The sequence below is a fragment of the Momordica charantia genome (assembly GCF_013281855.1).
Source record: "Momordica charantia cultivar OHB3-1 chromosome 5 unlocalized genomic scaffold, Mcharantia_2.0 BLBB01000005.1, whole genome shotgun sequence".
NCBI classification, from domain to species: domain Eukaryota; kingdom Viridiplantae; phylum Streptophyta; class Magnoliopsida; order Cucurbitales; family Cucurbitaceae; genus Momordica; species Momordica charantia.
Window position 1 is genome coordinate 8,327,362 of NW_028275163.1, and position 16,988 is coordinate 8,344,349.

The 16,988-nt window shown below is 37.3% G+C and overlaps 1 protein-coding gene across 2 annotated transcripts; it reads left to right on the forward strand.

Moving 5' to 3' along the window:
* Positions 1-42: 42 nt before the first annotated feature.
* Positions 43-16,424, forward strand: LOC111015203 (histone H2A deubiquitinase (DUF3755)). 2 transcript variants are annotated; one of them, XM_088123982.1, is made up of 7 exons: positions 46-644; positions 2,344-2,443; positions 3,040-3,105; positions 7,336-7,450; positions 12,790-12,872; positions 13,935-13,996; positions 15,973-16,424. In XM_088123982.1, the coding sequence occupies exons 1-7, from the start codon at positions 445-447 to the stop codon at positions 16,082-16,084; spliced, it is 738 nt and encodes a 245-aa protein (XP_087980108.1). In that variant the 5' UTR covers positions 46-444; the 3' UTR covers positions 16,085-16,424. The 2 variants fall into 2 exon arrangements, with proteins under 2 accessions (XP_087980109.1, XP_087980108.1); XM_088123983.1 differs by lacking the exons at positions 13,935-13,996; positions 15,973-16,424 and adding an exon at positions 13,515-13,874 and having other exon boundaries at positions 43-644.
* Positions 16,425-16,988: the final 564 nt, after the last annotated feature.

The following is a 16,988-nucleotide window of genomic DNA, read 5'->3' on the forward strand; positions in this document are numbered from 1 at the left end:
AGTAAAGAAAATTAAAAAGAAAGTTATGTGCTTACGAATATGTTGACACCTTCCGACGTCAAACCTTCAAACCCTCTCTCTGATTGCCAAACTCTCTCTCTCTCTCCACCATTTCTCTCTCCTCTCTCTGCAACTTCCTATACTTTATTTTTCTTGCCGAGCTCCCTTCAGTCTCATTCCGTACAAATCTTTGAAATCCATTTTGATTTTCCCTCCTCTCTTCATTAATTGACCCATTCCATCTGTAATTTTGGTTTGAGGACGTTGCTGCTTCATTTTTCATTTTTCATTTTTTTTGGTCCCTCCTTTCTTCTGGGCTCAACGATTTTGGTTGAGGGAATTCGAATTGGCGGGAGGCAACGGTAAATTATGCGGTTCTAGGAGGTGGGTTTTTATTGGATTTGGACTTGGCGTTGGAAACCGTTTGAATTGTTGGGAGTTTCGATGGCGAACCCATCTGGGAACCATCAGGAAGCTGGCCAACCATCGTCTTCCTTCGATGGAGGGAACCCCAGCAACGGCAATTCGACACCAGTGGCCCCAGCGGATAATTCGAGTTCGGCGCTTGCGATGAAGCACAACCCAGGTATCTCAACGGATTGGACATCTGATGAGCAGGTCACCCTGGAAGAGGGGCTTAAGAAGTGAGTTCTTTTTCCTTTTCTTTTTCTCTTGTTTTAAATGTTATCTTTTAAGCTTATTGGGAGCTGGCTGGCTTCAATTAAGCTTATTGCTTTATGGAGTTGGTTCTTGCGTTTATGGAAGTTGCTGAGGATCCGGAAGCTGTTTCAATTAAGCGATTTGGTTGTGCTATTTTATTTTATTTCTGAATGGAATTGATTTTTGCCTTTTAAATTCAAGTTCCTTTTCTCATTTTTGCGGCATTTTTTCCTTTTTTGTGGGTTCATGCATTATTATGTTTAAATTTTCAAGAAATTGCGACTGGCTGTGTCTCATATAACTCATCTGGGGTTCGGGCGTTATGAACAAATTGTACTATTTTTTCGGTCTTTCAAAGGGAGTAGTAGAGATTTTTGTAATGTTTGGGAGGTTGTACAGTACATTGCCTCCTCTTTGGCCAAGCTCCACAAAACTTTTCCTTTGCTTCCTGTTGGTGTTATCGACATGAATTGAGGTCCTTTTGTAGACTCCTATTTTTAGGGTTAAGGGGGAGATGCCTTATCTCATTGCCGTTTCTGTGTATTCCTCTTTTTTATTTTTTTTTATTTTTTTTGCTATAATGAGATGCTAAGGGTCTCTTGTATCGAAATGAAGAAACATTTCAACGAAAAATATCTTTAGTAGTAGCCATAGGCCAGCTGCATTCAATTTAGGGCTCTCAACAAATATTTTTTTGTTAAACCTTTTAGTTTTAAAAATTACAGCTAAGTATAAATACGTATCTGTGTATCCTCAGGAGTTTTTTTTTCTGGACATTTCCTTTTCATATTATCAATGAAAGTTGTTTCTTGTTAAAAAAAAAAAAGGAAGTAGAGAAGAAGTATAACATATGTATTATTTATTTATTTATGGATCTTAATGTTCTTGGCTTTTGAGATCGAAAAACTTTTCAGTAAGATCATCAACATATCATTTCAACAGCCTGTATTACTAACCTGGCTACCATATACCATGGTTGAGGCTTAAGGCTCCCCTTGGGTGTGGCTTGCCTCAGTTTGCTGTAGGTGACTTCCTGAGTATGCTTTGACTTGAGAACACTTCCTTATCTGGAGCTAAGCTTGACAAGTCAATGATATTTTGGGTAAATTGTGCAGGGGAGAAGTTTTATCAGTTATTCATACCTAGTAGGTTTAATTGGTGTGGGCAGAACAACCATAAGAAAATGTAACTTAAACAGTCTGCCATATACCTGGTAGAATGGATTCTAATGCCTGTGTACAAATTTTTACTTCTAAGGCTCTACCTGAATTTTTGCTTTCTTGGCTCTTGGAATTATGTAACCATGTTACATACAAATCCTTGCATGGCTGTGAGGGTGCTTTTGGTCATATCCTTAGACGTTTCTCAATTGGTAATAGAATTGTTAGATTTTATAATCAAATGAACTTATGAGTTATAAATGCTAGGAAAATGTTTTAGACGCTAGAATTTGAAGATGAATCCCCCTTTTGCTAAAACTCTATCTTGGAGGTTTCTTCTAGTTTTTCATCTTCGTTCCTTCTTCATTTTCTAATGTTTCTTTAAGGGGAAATAACTTGAACTTCTGTGCATTGTTTTATTATTCTTATTCTATTCCCCCTTTTCACCTGACTAACCTTCTTAATGTTTTTAGGTGGCTCAATTGTTTTAGTAGATGATCTTGATTTGGTTTATATGACACAGATATGCCACAGAGTCTAGTGTTATTCGGTATGCAAAGATTGCAATGCAGCTACCGAATAAGACTGTACGAGATGTTGCGTTGCGTTGCAGATGGATGAACGTAAGTTTTTTTTTCTCAGTTCTTGCTTTTATCAACTTGTAAATTATTGATAAGTTTTCTATCCTTGAGTTGTAACATGCATACCACAAGCCTAGTAATTGGTCACAAACAATGTATATCCAAGTCCCCATTAGCAAAGAAATATATAATTGGCAGGATTTTGTGCTTGGATTCACCTTTGCTTAAAGCTTCATGAAGTTCATGTTTTCAGCTATGTTCTGCTGAACCCAGTGGGTTCAAATCTATATACATTCTAAACTTCTTGTCTTTAAATGGTCTGAATGTTAATGAATCCACACGATTATCCCCGCTCTGACAAATTGGATGAAAATCACAATAACGATTTATAATCATGTTTCTTTTTTTTTTTTTTTTTTTTTTTTGCCCAAAAGAAAAGGATAATTTTTCTTCCTGTTGTGGGCAAGCGAAACTAGATTTTTTTTATGTGGTTCTTTTTTGGGTTTTCCTTCTGGATATAGCATTTAAGGCACTTTATCATCACCTATGGACATCTTTAATACTATTATATCAGCATTTGCAGGTTTCAATTTTATTTAGCTTTCTATTTCTCTTTGGTTCACTTTCGTTTTGGTCAGAAAAAGGAAAATAGCAAGAGAAGGAAGGAAGAACACAATTTAACAAGAAAGAACAAAGATAAAAAGGTATCATGTGAATTTTTTCCCCTCCCTTTATTTTATATTTTTTGTTTTCAAGTGTTGCCTCTCCTTCCAGCAATAATGATAAGAATGCTGTTTCTTCTGTGTGTGTGTGTTTTTTTTTTTTTTATTGTTTATTTTCATTTTGGTTACTTGCAGCATATTCATTAGTTAATCTAATTAAGTACCTGATAAAGGGTTGCTTCTCTCAATTTTACTGTGATTTGATTTATCTGCTGCCAACTTCGGCTACCAATATATTAAGTAGGCAGCTAACTGGTAGCTGTATCCTAATAGCTTAAGACAGTAGACACTAAACTGAACAAGGAAAACTAACTGCTTTCAGCTGAATAACAGCTCTTCATCGACAAACCAAAATAGGTTCAACTTCAACTAATACTACATTAGTTCGATGCTTGTAGACACACATACCATGAATCATCTTTCCTAGGAGTGGGGCAGGCGTAATTGAAGGACTAAGGTTGGGTTGTAAACTGACTTTTATCGAATAATTCTTGAATTGGGTCGTGCTATTTTGCACACCCAGCAGGACTGATTCAGTAGTGTGTAAGATTAGGAAGTGTTCGTCTTGAGATTATCCATGTTATGCTGAATATCATGCAGAGGTGGTAAGCTGGGTGATTTTGTCTAAGTGATTGAACTCTTCAGCAGAGCTGCCTGGGATAGAGATGGGGATCCAAAGCTTCTGTAATAACTAGGCCAAGAAGATCAACTCATTATTGCTTGCAGAAAAGTCTTTCACTTGAAATTATGTAGAAAATAGGCTGCCATGAGGAGCACCTTTCTTCTTTCCAATTTGTCTTAAAAGCAAAAAAGTATCTTGGATAGTGAAAACGTTCATGGTTTCTCTCCTTCTAGGTTCTTCTTCCATTGTTCGGATTCAAGGATAAGTTCAAGTAAGGTCTCAAAGATTCAAATTTTGAAGATAATTGCAAGTCAAGTAAGTGATCAAGATCTTCCTGGGTTTTTAGTTATGCCTATTATCATTTTGGATAATGGAATTAAGCAGTTGTTGTGTGGAGAACGAGCATGCTGGCATATGGTTTGAGAATGGCTACTTCATTGTTGAAGAAATGGAGAGGAATATACAACTTCCTCTTTATTTGTCCCAATTTAAGTGGTTTGAACAGGCTGTGGTTGAGTTTTGTAGTATCCTTTTTATTCAAGATTGTTCAAACAAGAAAGAAGCATGCTACTTGCTGTATTCAGAAAAAACGAGTCCATTCCGGTTGATATTTGGAGTGCGCTGCTTGGCCCATTTCTGGAGGAAGAGTGTTGCTGTTCCTACTGGGTTCAACGAAAGAGGATAGCTAGTTTTTTGATGAAATAGTCAATAAGAAGAAAGGGAAACAATTGCTAAGAAAAAGAAATATGAAGACTGCTCCGTTAGTTCCAAAGATAAAAACTTTGAAACATAGGAAGAGAAACAAGCTTATTGGATCAAGAAAGAAACTGAAGTGGCAGAGTTAGATTCAGAAAATATAATTGTAATTGCCAGACTCGATGTTCATGATGATTGGAGGGCAATAGATGCTCTGAACGATAAATTCTCGCCTGATTGATCCATTCATGGCTTAACAAATTCCTCATGAAATTTAAAGATGGCAGAATAGTGAGGAATATAGGTGTAATGGAAAATGGAGAAAGGTAGCCATTTTCCATCTAAAAATAGAGTAATGGAATGTTGTGAAACATAGTAGACAACTCTCTCTTCTTTTTTCACCCCTTTGGGGGTTTGTATTTTGAAACATATAACGATGAAAAGTTGTTTCTTGTTCCAAAAAAAAAAAAAAAAGAAACATAGTAGACAAGGAGTAATAGCGAGTTATGGAGGTTGGATTGAGACTTAACACCAAGGTATTGGAACTACCGGTGTTTTGAAGCTTTGGGTAATTATTTAGGGGGATTTGTGAGTTGTTCTTCCAAATCCATGAATCTTTTAGAATGCACAAGGTAGAAATGAACTTTTTTTTTTTTTTTTGATATCCGTGAGTATCTGGGCCAACTTACGCGCATCTTGACTAATCTCACGGGCCAGCCGCCTGACCCTACAACATTTGATGCCGGGAAACACATAGGAATTACTAATTCCTTAAGTAGGTGACCATCATGGGGTTTGAACCCATTCCCTCCTAATTAATCCTAGCCCCTTACGACCAATGAGCCACCCATGATGGTTAGGTAGAAATGAACTTTTGTGGATTTATTTTTGCAATGGTTTGAGATTAAATATCTAATTTTGGAGATTGTTTTTTATAAGGTCTCGGATTTTTGTGGATATAAAGAACTAATTGGAGGTGGGCAAATTCAATACCATGGACTTCAAGCAAAAAAAAAAAAAAAACGAAGCTATCTTTGTTTACTCTTTTTACCAAATATGTGCCTTCTATGCACATTGAATAAGGAAACACAAGATCACACGTGAATTGTTCCTTGGCCATTGTTTTTCAGGATGCCCTCATCAAACCATCTTTTGGACCACACCATGCACAAAGCATTGTCATCGATATACATACTATGACATGTCAATTCTTTTATTGCCTTCTAAAGTTTGCTTGGAAATGGAGAGGAAAATGTGTAATTTCTTTTGGGAAGGAATTGACACTTGCTATTATCTCCATTTTTTTTTTATAAATATAAGAAACAGAAGTGTATTAATCACAAAAAGGCGAAGCAGCCTAAAGGCAGCCTGCCTCCAAATCAGTAATAATGTAGTAAGGTTGTAGTTACACAAGACCTTCTTGTGGTTTAAGCAGCACCACAAATTAATATGTTGTAAGCTGTTGAGAAGCGAATCCAACAAGGACTTCTTATCTTAAAGAAGTCTCCTATTTCTTTCCTTCCAAATCAACTAGAAGGGAGCATGGACTGCACAAATCCACAGAATAAAAATTCTACCTTTCAGTATTACCCTCCAAAATTTTCCACTAAAAGATTGGCCACCTCGATGAAATTTATCTTCTATGTCTAATCAGATGGTGGTTTAGGAATTGGCAGTTTAACACAGGCCTCTTGGCTAAATGGGTGGGAGACTTATGTTTGAATCCAATTATTTTTGGAGGCAAGTGATTTCCAGCATCCATGGTTTTGATCCTTTTGAATGGCATTCTTCTGCAATGAAAAATTCTAGCCTTCAAAGCCCTTGGCACAATATTTCTAAAGTTTTTAAGAGTGTGGAGAAATGTGCCTTCTAAAGAATTCTGTTTTGGCAAGACATTATTAGGAGATTATTCTCTTAATCTTTGATATCCTCTTCTTTCTAAAATATCCATGTTACCCAACGGTTTGGTGTCGGCTTTTTGGGATTCTTCATGCCTCTCTTGGAAGATAACTTGTAGAACACATTTAAAGGATAATGAAATTAATGAGTTAAGTTCTCTTTTATTTGAGCTTGAAACAATAAAATTGGAATCTCCCAAGAAGATTTGAGGAGATGTAGACTTGAACCTTCAGCTATTTTTTTGGATTGAATCACTTTCAAGACAGCTTGTTTATTCCCCTCCATTACCGAAAGAGATTTTTTCAGCCATTTGGAAATCAAAAAGTCCTAAACGAATTATTCTTTGGGTATTACTTAATAGTAAGCTTAATAACCTTGAATCTTCTAGAGAAGAAGACGCGCTCTTAAATTTTGCCGTCAGTTTGTTATTTATGTTTTCTGGCTTCTGAACAACATAATGTTTTCTTCGGCTGTCCCTATGCTTTGTCTTGCTGGAATTATCTTTTCAGGATCTTCAATTTGGAATGGGTTTTTCCTCAAGATTCTTAAAACAATGCTCTTCAACTAATTTCTGGTCCTTCCTTAGCTCCAAGGCCAAACCTTTTAAGGGTTAATGCGGTTGAAGGCATTAATTCAGAGCTCTGGTTGGAACGAAATTAAAGAGTTTTTGATTTTTCCATGCTTTGTTTTGAAGTGTCTAGGCTAAAAGCTTCCCAATGTGTGCTCTTTCCAAGCTTTTTTCAGATTATTCTTTATAGAATATTTGTATGTATTGGGAGATCTTTATTACTCCCTTTCCTTGTTAATTTCTTACTTTATGGGGCTTGTATCTTTGAACACTTGTATCTTTTCATTTCTTCAATGAAAATTTTCGTTTCTTGTTAAGAAAAAAAAGTGAATGAATATTTTAAGTTGGCCATTTCTCCCATGGAAAGTCTGACCGTAATTTTTGGCATGCTCATAAAGCTGGATAATGATTATCTTCTATGTTTCAGGAAAGAGTGTCTGACCCTTCAATGAAGTCAGCACAAGTTGCAGCTCGGCCCAATGTGCCTCCTTATGGGATGCCTATGATTCCCATGGACAATGATGATGGTGTCTCATATAAAGGTTTTGTTTCTACTCTCTCTCGTCATATCGCTATGTGTTTTCGGTTGCTGCAGCTCCGCTCCCACTCTTCATTCTCTTAACATGACGAATAAGGGAATAAATTTGATGATCTGTTATTAAGAAACACGTAGGTAATAAATCCTAGTGTAATATTTTCTTCACAAGGGAATAAAATTTTTCATTGATAAATTGGAAAAGTCAACGGTTTAGTGGACAATTTACTTCATGGTATCTAGTAGTGTGATCTTAGTCACTGGTAGTGATTTTTTTCTCAAATAAATGTTTTCATAACAGAAAAAAATGCATACTGTCTAATACCAAAACATGGATCTAAAAGGGCTTGCCAAAATGCTCTGGTTCCAAGCTCTTCAATTCTGGAAGGAGAAACGTTTTTTTGAAATATGTTCAATGAGAATGCAAAGTCCAAATGCCGCACTATCAAATTTTTTAATAAGAAATCAACTTCTCCCTTCTCCTTGCACCGAGGTTGGGCTTTAATGAATCCCTTCAACACTATAAAGGTCGGTCTTTGAAGAGGTGTAAACCATTGGAAATCTGAAATCATTGGCACCAATCTTGAAGAAAAATAGGTTGTGCTAATAATTTTGGTTGTAAATTGGGGTCCTGGCCAAGCTCTTACCTTGGGCTTCCTCTAAATGGCAATCCGAGATCCTTCTCATTTTGGGCCCCTATGATAGAGAAGATTGAAAGAGGGCTTCACTCTTGGAAAAATTCACACATTCCGAAGGGGTAGGCCCACTTTCATCCAAGCTACCCTTACAAATCGTCATACTTACTACATGTCTCTTTTGACATGCCTAACTAGGTGGCTCAAGCTATAGATGGCCCCTACAGAAACTTCCTTTGGAGAGGAAATATTGACAAATCTAGCCTTCACCTCATCCGGTGGGAGCCCTTTTGACTTTCACCTAGGGACATCAAAATTCCCCACATATTTAATCAAAGGAGCAGCCAAATTTTTGAATTCTCTGTCAACTTAATAAATATTAACGCTGATTTAGAAGGAAAACCCCTGAAGAGTCTAGAGATGACACCATTTTATCCAGACCTTTACCAAGCTGAAGTGCATCTATTCTGTTTATCAAGCTTCAAGCCCATCCAACTACTCATTTTCCAATTAAAAAAACCCCTTCGAAAGCCGAGGTCCCAATCTTGCTGGTCTTCGTTCCACAATCAGCTACTGTAGCATTTTGCTTCTTAGAAATATTGTAAATGTAGGGGAACAATGTCTCTAATGCCAAAGGGCCTATCCGTTGGTCCTTCCAAAATCTTACTTTGTGCCCATTCTTGACTTTATAAGTGATGAAGCTTTGGACTAGTGAAGAGTTCTTGGCGATATCAAATTACGATCTACCTTCAGCTTTACCTTTTGAAGGGAGAGTACAACATCCATTTGGATCGTGGCCACATATGCTAGAAATCATCCTCCCCAACGAATATTTCTCTTGAGAAAATCTCCATAACCATTTGCTTACTATTTGAGAAGCAAGGTGTTGATGATCTCCTACAAGCAAAGAAACAACGCCTGTCGTAAACCTCTTAACCTTCTTAACTTTTAAGCAAATCAAAGAAGTCTCTGCCATATTTAGAGACAGCCCCGAACCCACAAGGAAAATGGAAAGGAAGGTCCAATTCTGAAGGTTTTCCTATGTGTTTTGACAAAAAATTATAGTATCATCAGCATACGTGGGTTACTTCAATCTCATTCGAACCCACTCTAAAACCACTTATAACTCTTCTCTCGTTACAATAGTGAATTGATCTACTAAGAGAGTCACTGACAATAGTAAAGAGGGATTGGGGAGAGGGGATCCCATTGCGTATGGCCTCTCTTAGGCAAAATCTTCCTGCTTGGTCTACCGTTAATCAAAATGGAAAAATTTACCAAGGAAACACAAGCCCACATCCATTTTTACTTGTATATGGATTCTTTATTTTTCCATCCTTCACATCTTTTAAGTTATGCGATCCTAGGAGGATTAACATTTCCTCGAAACAAGAACGATCACCCTATGACAGGTTGGCCTGGTTATGGCTTTATGGAAAAATTAAAAGGCCTAAAGGGAGCCCTCATCCGCTAGAACAAGGAAGAATTTGGTCATGTTGGAATACATAAGGCGGAAGTGGCGAGATCTATCAATGATATAGATAAGAAAGTAGAAACTCAAGGCCTTTCAGCCGATGAGATCAGTAGAAGAGATCATCTAAAAGTTAAGTTAACGGAAATTATTATTAATGAGCAGTGCATGTGGATGCAGAAAGGGAAAATCAGATGGTTGGAGGAAGGGGATGAAAACTCCCATTTTTTCCATAGATGGACCTCACACAACAAGAATAGGGCTTTTATTGGTGAACTAATTTCTGCTCAAGGCTCGAAGTTAACTTCAGAGGAGGAGATAGTGGATGAAATTCTCAAGTATTACGAGGGGTTATACTCCGCGACAGGAGACAGGTGCCACATGATTGAAAATCTGAACTGGTCCCCCTTACAAGAAGCTCAAAGACTCCAGCTCGAAGATCCCTTTGCAGAAGAAGAAATGAAGAGGGCTGTGGCAGACCTGGGAACACTCAAATCCCCGGGTTCGGACGAGATGAGCAACGAATTCATGAAAAAGGCATAGAACATTTTCAAGCCTGATATTTTGAAGGTGTTCCATGACTTTTTTGAGAAACGAATTGTCAACAGAAGGACAAACGAAACTTATATTTGCCTTATTCCTAAAAAGGCTCATCCAGCATCGGTGAAGGATTATAGACCTATCAGCTTGGTTACTTCTCTCTACAAAATTTTGGGAAAAGTTCTAGCGAGTAGGTTTAAAAAAGTCCTCCCCCTCATTATTCATGATGCACAGGCGGCTTTTGTGGAAGGAAGACATCCTCGACGCCATCCTAGTAGCCAAAGAGTCGATTGGAGATTGGAAGAAGGATAAGAAAAAGGGCTTCCTCATCAAATTAGACTTTGAGAAAGCATATGACAAAGTAGATTGGACCTTCCTTGATGCTGCTCTTCAAGTGAAAGGGTTCGGTCTTAAATGGCGTTGCTGGATTCAAGGCTGCCTCTCTTCTACAAATTTCTCAGTGATCATTAACGGTAGGCCACGAGGTAAGATTTTGGCGAAACGAGGGATTAGACAAGGGGATCCCCTCTCTCCTTTCCTTTTTACTATAGTGGGAGATGCCTTGAGTAGGCTTATTCACTTTTGCAACCAAAGGAGAATTCTTAGCGGGTTTTCCTTAGGCTCCAATGGTCTTGAAGTGACCCATATCCAGTATGCAGACGACGTGTTGATTTTTAGTCCTTTTTCTCACAAGAATGTGGAGAATTGGTGGGGTGTTGTACAAATTTTTCTTCAGATGTCAGGCCTCTCTCTAAATATAGCCAAGACAGCCGTGATTGGTGTTAATTGTAATGCTTCTGAAGTCAATTTTTGGGCAAATACTCTCGGATGCAAGGTGGAATCACTTCCGTTCATGTATCTGGGTTTTCCATTAGGTGGTAACCATCGTAAACAGAGTTACTGGGAAGCAGTGGTAGACATGATGCATAAAAGGTTGGAAAAATGGAAGTATTTGACTTTGTCCAAAGGGGGACGACTCACCTTGGCACACGCAGTATTGAACAGCATTCCTATCTATTTCTTTTCGATGTTAAAGGCCCCTAAGTCCGTGATTTCTTCGATGGAGAAGCTCATGAGGGACTTCATTTGGAATGGTGGAAAACATAGGCCTATTGGGAACTTAGTAAAGTGGTCGTGGACTGCCTTACCTACCCAACAGGGAGGTTTAGGAGTTGGCTCCCTTGAAAAGAGAAATACGGCCCTTTTCATGAAATGGTTGTGGCGCTTTGCCAACGAAAAAAACTGTCTTTGGAGGATGGTCATAGCAGCCATTTATGGTGAAGAACCTTTTGGGTGGATGTCGAAGCCTTCTAAGAATTCATCCATAGGTAGACCGTGGATCGATATCCAAAGAACTTCTTCGGATTTTTGTAAGTTCTCCTTTTTCAAAGTGGAGTCGGGGGAAACTGTGAGGTTTTGGGAAGACATTTGGATCAAATCTTCTCCTTTGGCAGTTTCTTTTCCTGATCTGTACGGCATCTCTACCAAGAAGGGTAAGTAAATCGCAGATTGCTGGATTTCAGAGGTCATGACATGGGATATTGGCATGAGAAGGAACCTTTTTGATAGAGAATTGGAGAGATGGGCAGTCTTCATTGGCAAGCTAGAAGGTGTGGTTATCGGCCAAGGTAGAGATTCATTAGGGTGGAAGGCGGACAGCAAGGGCACCTTCTCAGTAAAATCTGCTTTTTTAGCCATCTCTTTCCCCTCCCCTAAGTTGAAATCTGCCACTGCTTCATTTATTTGGAACTTCAAGGTTCCTAAAAAGGTAAAGGTTTTCCTTTGGACTCTTTTCTATAGGGGAACTAATACCGCCGATAAAATCCAAAGGAAGCTTCCTCATTGGACTTTCCCCTTCAGTTTGTACCATGTGCATTAATAGCGCTGAAACAGTGGATCATCTCTTTCTTCATTGTGTGTTCGCTACTAGGGCTTGTAACTACGTAGCTTCTCTCTTTGATCTTGCAATCTGTGTTCCTAGGAGGATTGATGATTTTGTAGCGGAAGGTTTTGGTGGCTCCAGACTCAAAGGAAAAGCGTATGTTCTTTGGAATTGTGCAGCTAGAGCTCTTTTGTGGTTGCTATGGAAGGAACGAAACCATAGACTTTTTGAAGAGAAAGAGGCTTCTTTTGACTCTTTTAGTGTGAATATTAAGCATATAGCTTCTTGGTGGGCTTCGACTCATAAGAAGGTTTTTTGTAACTATGGGTTCTTTTTGATTTATCAAAGTTGGAACTCCTTGATTGTATAGTTTCCTCGGGAAGGGTCCCCTCGACCCTCTGCCACTAGGCTGTTCTGTTTGCCTCCAGGCTTTTTTTGTTTTCGAATACAATCCCATTGTTTCTTATAAAAAAAAAAAAAGTTGGAAAATTCTTCTACAATTCTTTATGAGGAATATGCATGAAGGTGAATGAAAATTTGGTTGGAGGTTCAACCTCCAAGTTTCCTGAAAAAAAAGAAACATGTATCAATATAACCCCTTGCATTTTCCCATCTCACTCCCTCTTCGTATTATCAATCAAAAATTGTTTATTGTTATTTAAAAAAAAAATACCTGCATGTCAGTGATTTCTTCTTTATTAACTTTGGATAAGATTTTTTTTTTTTTAGTATAGATATTCTAATTAAAAATTTCTTAGCACAATCACTTAATTGCCGTTGTTTCTAACATTTGCATTTGGTCATTGTGATGCTTCCAGCTATTGGTGGTACAACAGGAGAGCTTCTTGAACAGAATGCACATGCCATGAATCAAATTTCTTCAAATCTTGCATCTTTTCAGGTAAAGGACTTGGCTGTCTGGATGTTGTTTTAGCATTTGGAAGTAAAGCCAAAATTTACTCCCAACATATCTCACTCGGTGTTGGTTGTTGATTTTAGAGCCATTTCTAAATAATCCCGAGTAATTTTGTCTTTCGACATTTCTGATATATTAACTTTTGCACTACACATCAGGATTTGCACTCTGTTGGTTATGAAATAGAATCTCTGGAGATTCCTTTTTTAATTTTCCCTTCATAGAATTGTGACAACCCTTTTTAATAGTTGAGACTGAGAGCAAGTAGATCTTTTTCCTTTCCTTGTCTTTTTCAATTGTAATTTCTTTGACGAAAGCCCTTGTAACTGTATAACTTTTTGAGTTATGCTTAGGGTTGAAACTTTCGTAAGTCCCTTTTGCTTCTTGGGAAACTCCTTATATCTGCTGTATTCTCCGTTGCTCCAGTAATTCTAGCATTTTTTTCTCTATCCAAAAAATACTTGAGGGCGAAATTTGGTGGTGGCCTGCTGATAATTTGTCAGAATTTGGACGCATGGATTCTTTTTTTTTTCCTTCGAACTTTTTGCTTTGCATTTTTTTTTAAATCACTTAATTTCATGTATGTGTGTTTTGATAGAACTCTCTTCTATTATTTATATTCACAAGGCATTACAAGGGACAAGGGAGAATTAGAGAGCTTCTATACCTCTCTCAAAGAGTCAGACAAGACGGCAAAAAGATATCCTTACCTTCTACCATGGGTGTATTTACTCTATTACAAAATATCTATACAGCCCCTTAACGAACTAGGTCCCATTAACACCCATTCCAATTCTTACTCCTCTATCTCTATTCCTCTCTTTCTCGAATACACTTTCTTCACTGGGGCTGTCATGTTTTTATGTAAATATATGTAAATATGTATGTATATATTTGTTCGCTCGAGCATATTCTTTCTAAAACGAAAACATGGGATGTGGCTATACTAGGAAATGTTTGTTCATTTGATAATGGGAATTTAGACATACAGATTTCTTGCTATAAAATAAATTGGTTAAACTAATATATTTTTTTTGTTTTATTTAGATACAAGAAAATATCAGTCTCTTCTGCCAAACGCGGGATAACATCCTCAAAATAATGAACGAGTAAGTAACATTACTTTGACTGCTTTTTTCCTCACCTTTTCCTCCTTAGTTGTAAGAGCTATGCTCCCCAAAGTTTTCCCAAATATTCATATCCTCTTTTAATATATGGAAAGTCCACATTTAATGTGAACTTTGTAACTAAACTACCCAGTACTTTTTAAAATACGAGGCATAGTGAAGTGCAATGGTTCTCTTAAGAGTTAGCGCAAAGCAAACAAAATTGAAAATATAAATAAACCTTTTTGTGTATGAAAAAGTAAAGTCAGGAAAAGGTGACAAAGTCTTATTATTGGATGATCCTTGGTGTGGAAATATTCCCTTGAAGATTAGCTACCCAAGACTGGGTCATTTCATAAAACAATGCTGGAAAGGGGATCTAAGTCTTGGGATCTTCTCTTTAGAAATGTTAAAGAGGAATAAACCACCACTCAACTCAAACGCTCAAAAGCTTAAACTGATGGTTTGGGTAAATTTAATTCATTTATATGGATTCTCAACACTCCCCTCACTTGTGGGCTTAAATAATTGACAAGCCCAGTAGGTGGAAATCAAAATAAATGGGGAGGAAACAACAATGTTGGGGTTCGAACACAGGACCTCCCGCTCTGATACCATGTTAAAGATGAATAAACCACCACTCAACCCAAAAGCTGTAAGCTGATGAGTCGGGTAAATTTAATTCATTTATATAGATTCTCAACACTTTTTTTTTCCTCCACATATCTATACGCAGTCTTCACTAATACTAGAGAAGGTTTTGTGGCAGGAACTCTTCCTCTTACCTCATCTAAATTTTTCTTGATGCCCAATAGGAACTTGTTTATTCTCTTCTTTCTAGCGATCTTTGTATATTCGGTTGCATTGAAGCACATTCCTGTTCATTTGTCTTACACATTCAACTGACTTGGGGCCATTGAAGCATATTTCTGTTCATTTGTATTACATATCCAACTGAGTTGGATCACAGTGGCCCCTTCCGAGATTGGTTGAGTGGGCAGAGTAGCTTGGATAGATCTTGATGGGGCAGCAATGCATCCCTGACACTACGTTGGGGGTTATGAAATGCCCAATAACAAATGCACTCACTGATCTTCAGAATCTGACAAATCAAACGAAAAAAATACAACCTTCTATGATGAAGACAAGTCTCAAAAAAGGAATTCTAGCAAAGTAGATTGTGATACTTGAAGAGATTTCGACAAAGCACCCAATGATTACACCCAAAGAGTACCAATTGATGAAGTGAATATCACAAACCACCAAGCCAAGAATTCCCACAGCAATATTGCGAACAAGAACGAGACCTATTATGATCAAATATCAAGCAATTGCAACATCTGAAACTACTTTAGACCCTGCTGACCATGCTTATTATTGATGAACCTTCGGATAATACTGGGTGGCTAGATAACCTTCAACCGGATGAGACTTCAACAAATGTGATTGTTGATTGTTGAGGGATGATGAACTTCAGGGAGGGGGAAAACCAGATGAAGAAAAAGAGAAACAGTGAGCGAGTCATGCTCTGATACAATGTACATCTCTTGTATTTCTTCATGTTTTATCCTAGTGGGTCAAACCGTCAAAGAGTTGAGGTCAATCCTCTCTTTTAGTTAGAGGTAAATAAAAGTAAAGAGTAAAGAAAGAATTTACAGCTATACACGGTCAAACGGTAAAATTTAACACAAAAGGCTGCCAAGAAACTGAAGTAATGCACAACATCAACTTTCTTACAATCTGTATGGATAGTTACGAGAACTCTTGATACTAGTAGATATGTTGAGATATTTATCATTAAAACCCGAAAATTTCCAGCTAGTAGAGTGTTAATTTGAATTATAAGGCAGAGGACCTCTACTAATTTCTGTGATTCTATTATTCTTTTTCTGGTGAATTGATGGGAATTCTTGTTTAAGCAGAATTTTGCAGACAAAAATGCTCTAACCAACTTCTCTTCAATATTTTCATGTTTGTAGCTTGAATGAAATGCCCGAAGTAATGAAGCAGATGCCGCCTCTTCCAGTGAAGGTGAACGATGAGTTAGCGAATACAATCCTTCCGCCGACTGCTCATTCTATGCAATCATGAAAAATCTTCAACAAACTTGGTTCAGCAACAACACATTCTCTCTTCCAAATCCACTTCCTCAAGCAAGGAAAGGAAAAGTATATTTTCTCAACTGAACTTACCTTCCCAAATTCAGAATTTTCTGCATATGATCAAATTGTTTACTGTCGGTATAAATTTGGTCCACAAAGTCATTCCCCTTTAATTTTTTTTTTCTGTTGTTTTAGCATATATGGATTCATACATTAGTTTCAAGAGGTAGATTGTAACTTAGATGCTGTGTAATAATTAGGAATGGTTTTCTTTCTAATGGACTGGGAAATGAGAAGTAATAAACAGGGGTTGAATATCGTTATTTGTATTTGATGTTTCCCGCCTTTCGTTGTTCTTCTTTGCATCGGATTTTCTTTGTACTTGATCACCGTATGAAGATGTTGTCATTTACCTTTGTTTGACTAATTAGTTTTATTTATTTATTATTATTATTTTAGTACAATATGTAGAGTGAAGATTTGAACTCATGATCATTTGATTGGAGATAAGTATTTTAATTGGTTGAGGTAGGTTCATATTGATTTATGAGTAATCAGCTACACCATTGGGGGTCTGAATTTTTGTATTTTATATCATTCAAGGGGGGCAATGACTTTATGAAGAGTTGAAGATTTGTTTGTAATTGACTAGTGTTGTCCTTTTTAAGTGATGTTTGGAAGTTGAGCTTTTTACTTTGTTTATTCCAATAACTTTTCTGCCCCATTTTATATTGAATTTGGAAGCAAATGCATCATTTTGGAGAAAGATTGTTTGGGAATTTGCTCTGGAAAGTATGCAATACTTTTTCTTCTCTTTACCAGTGTGCTGTAAACAAAATTGAAGAGCCTTAAATTACATTAAAAAAAAAATAGCTGCCATTTTGTGGGAAATA

Excerpts from the sequence above, each read along its gene's own strand:
- LOC111015203 (XM_088123982.1), top strand. The coding sequence starts at position 445 with ATGGCGAACCCATCTGGGAACCATCAGGAAGCTGGCCAACCATCGTCT. Across the intron at positions 3,106-7,335 it reads GAAAGAACAAAGATAAAAAG|GAAAGAGTGTCTGACCCTTC; the intron begins GTATCATGTGAA and ends TCTATGTTTCAG. Across the intron at positions 7,451-12,789 it reads TGATGGTGTCTCATATAAAG|CTATTGGTGGTACAACAGGA; the intron begins GTTTTGTTTCTA and ends TGATGCTTCCAG.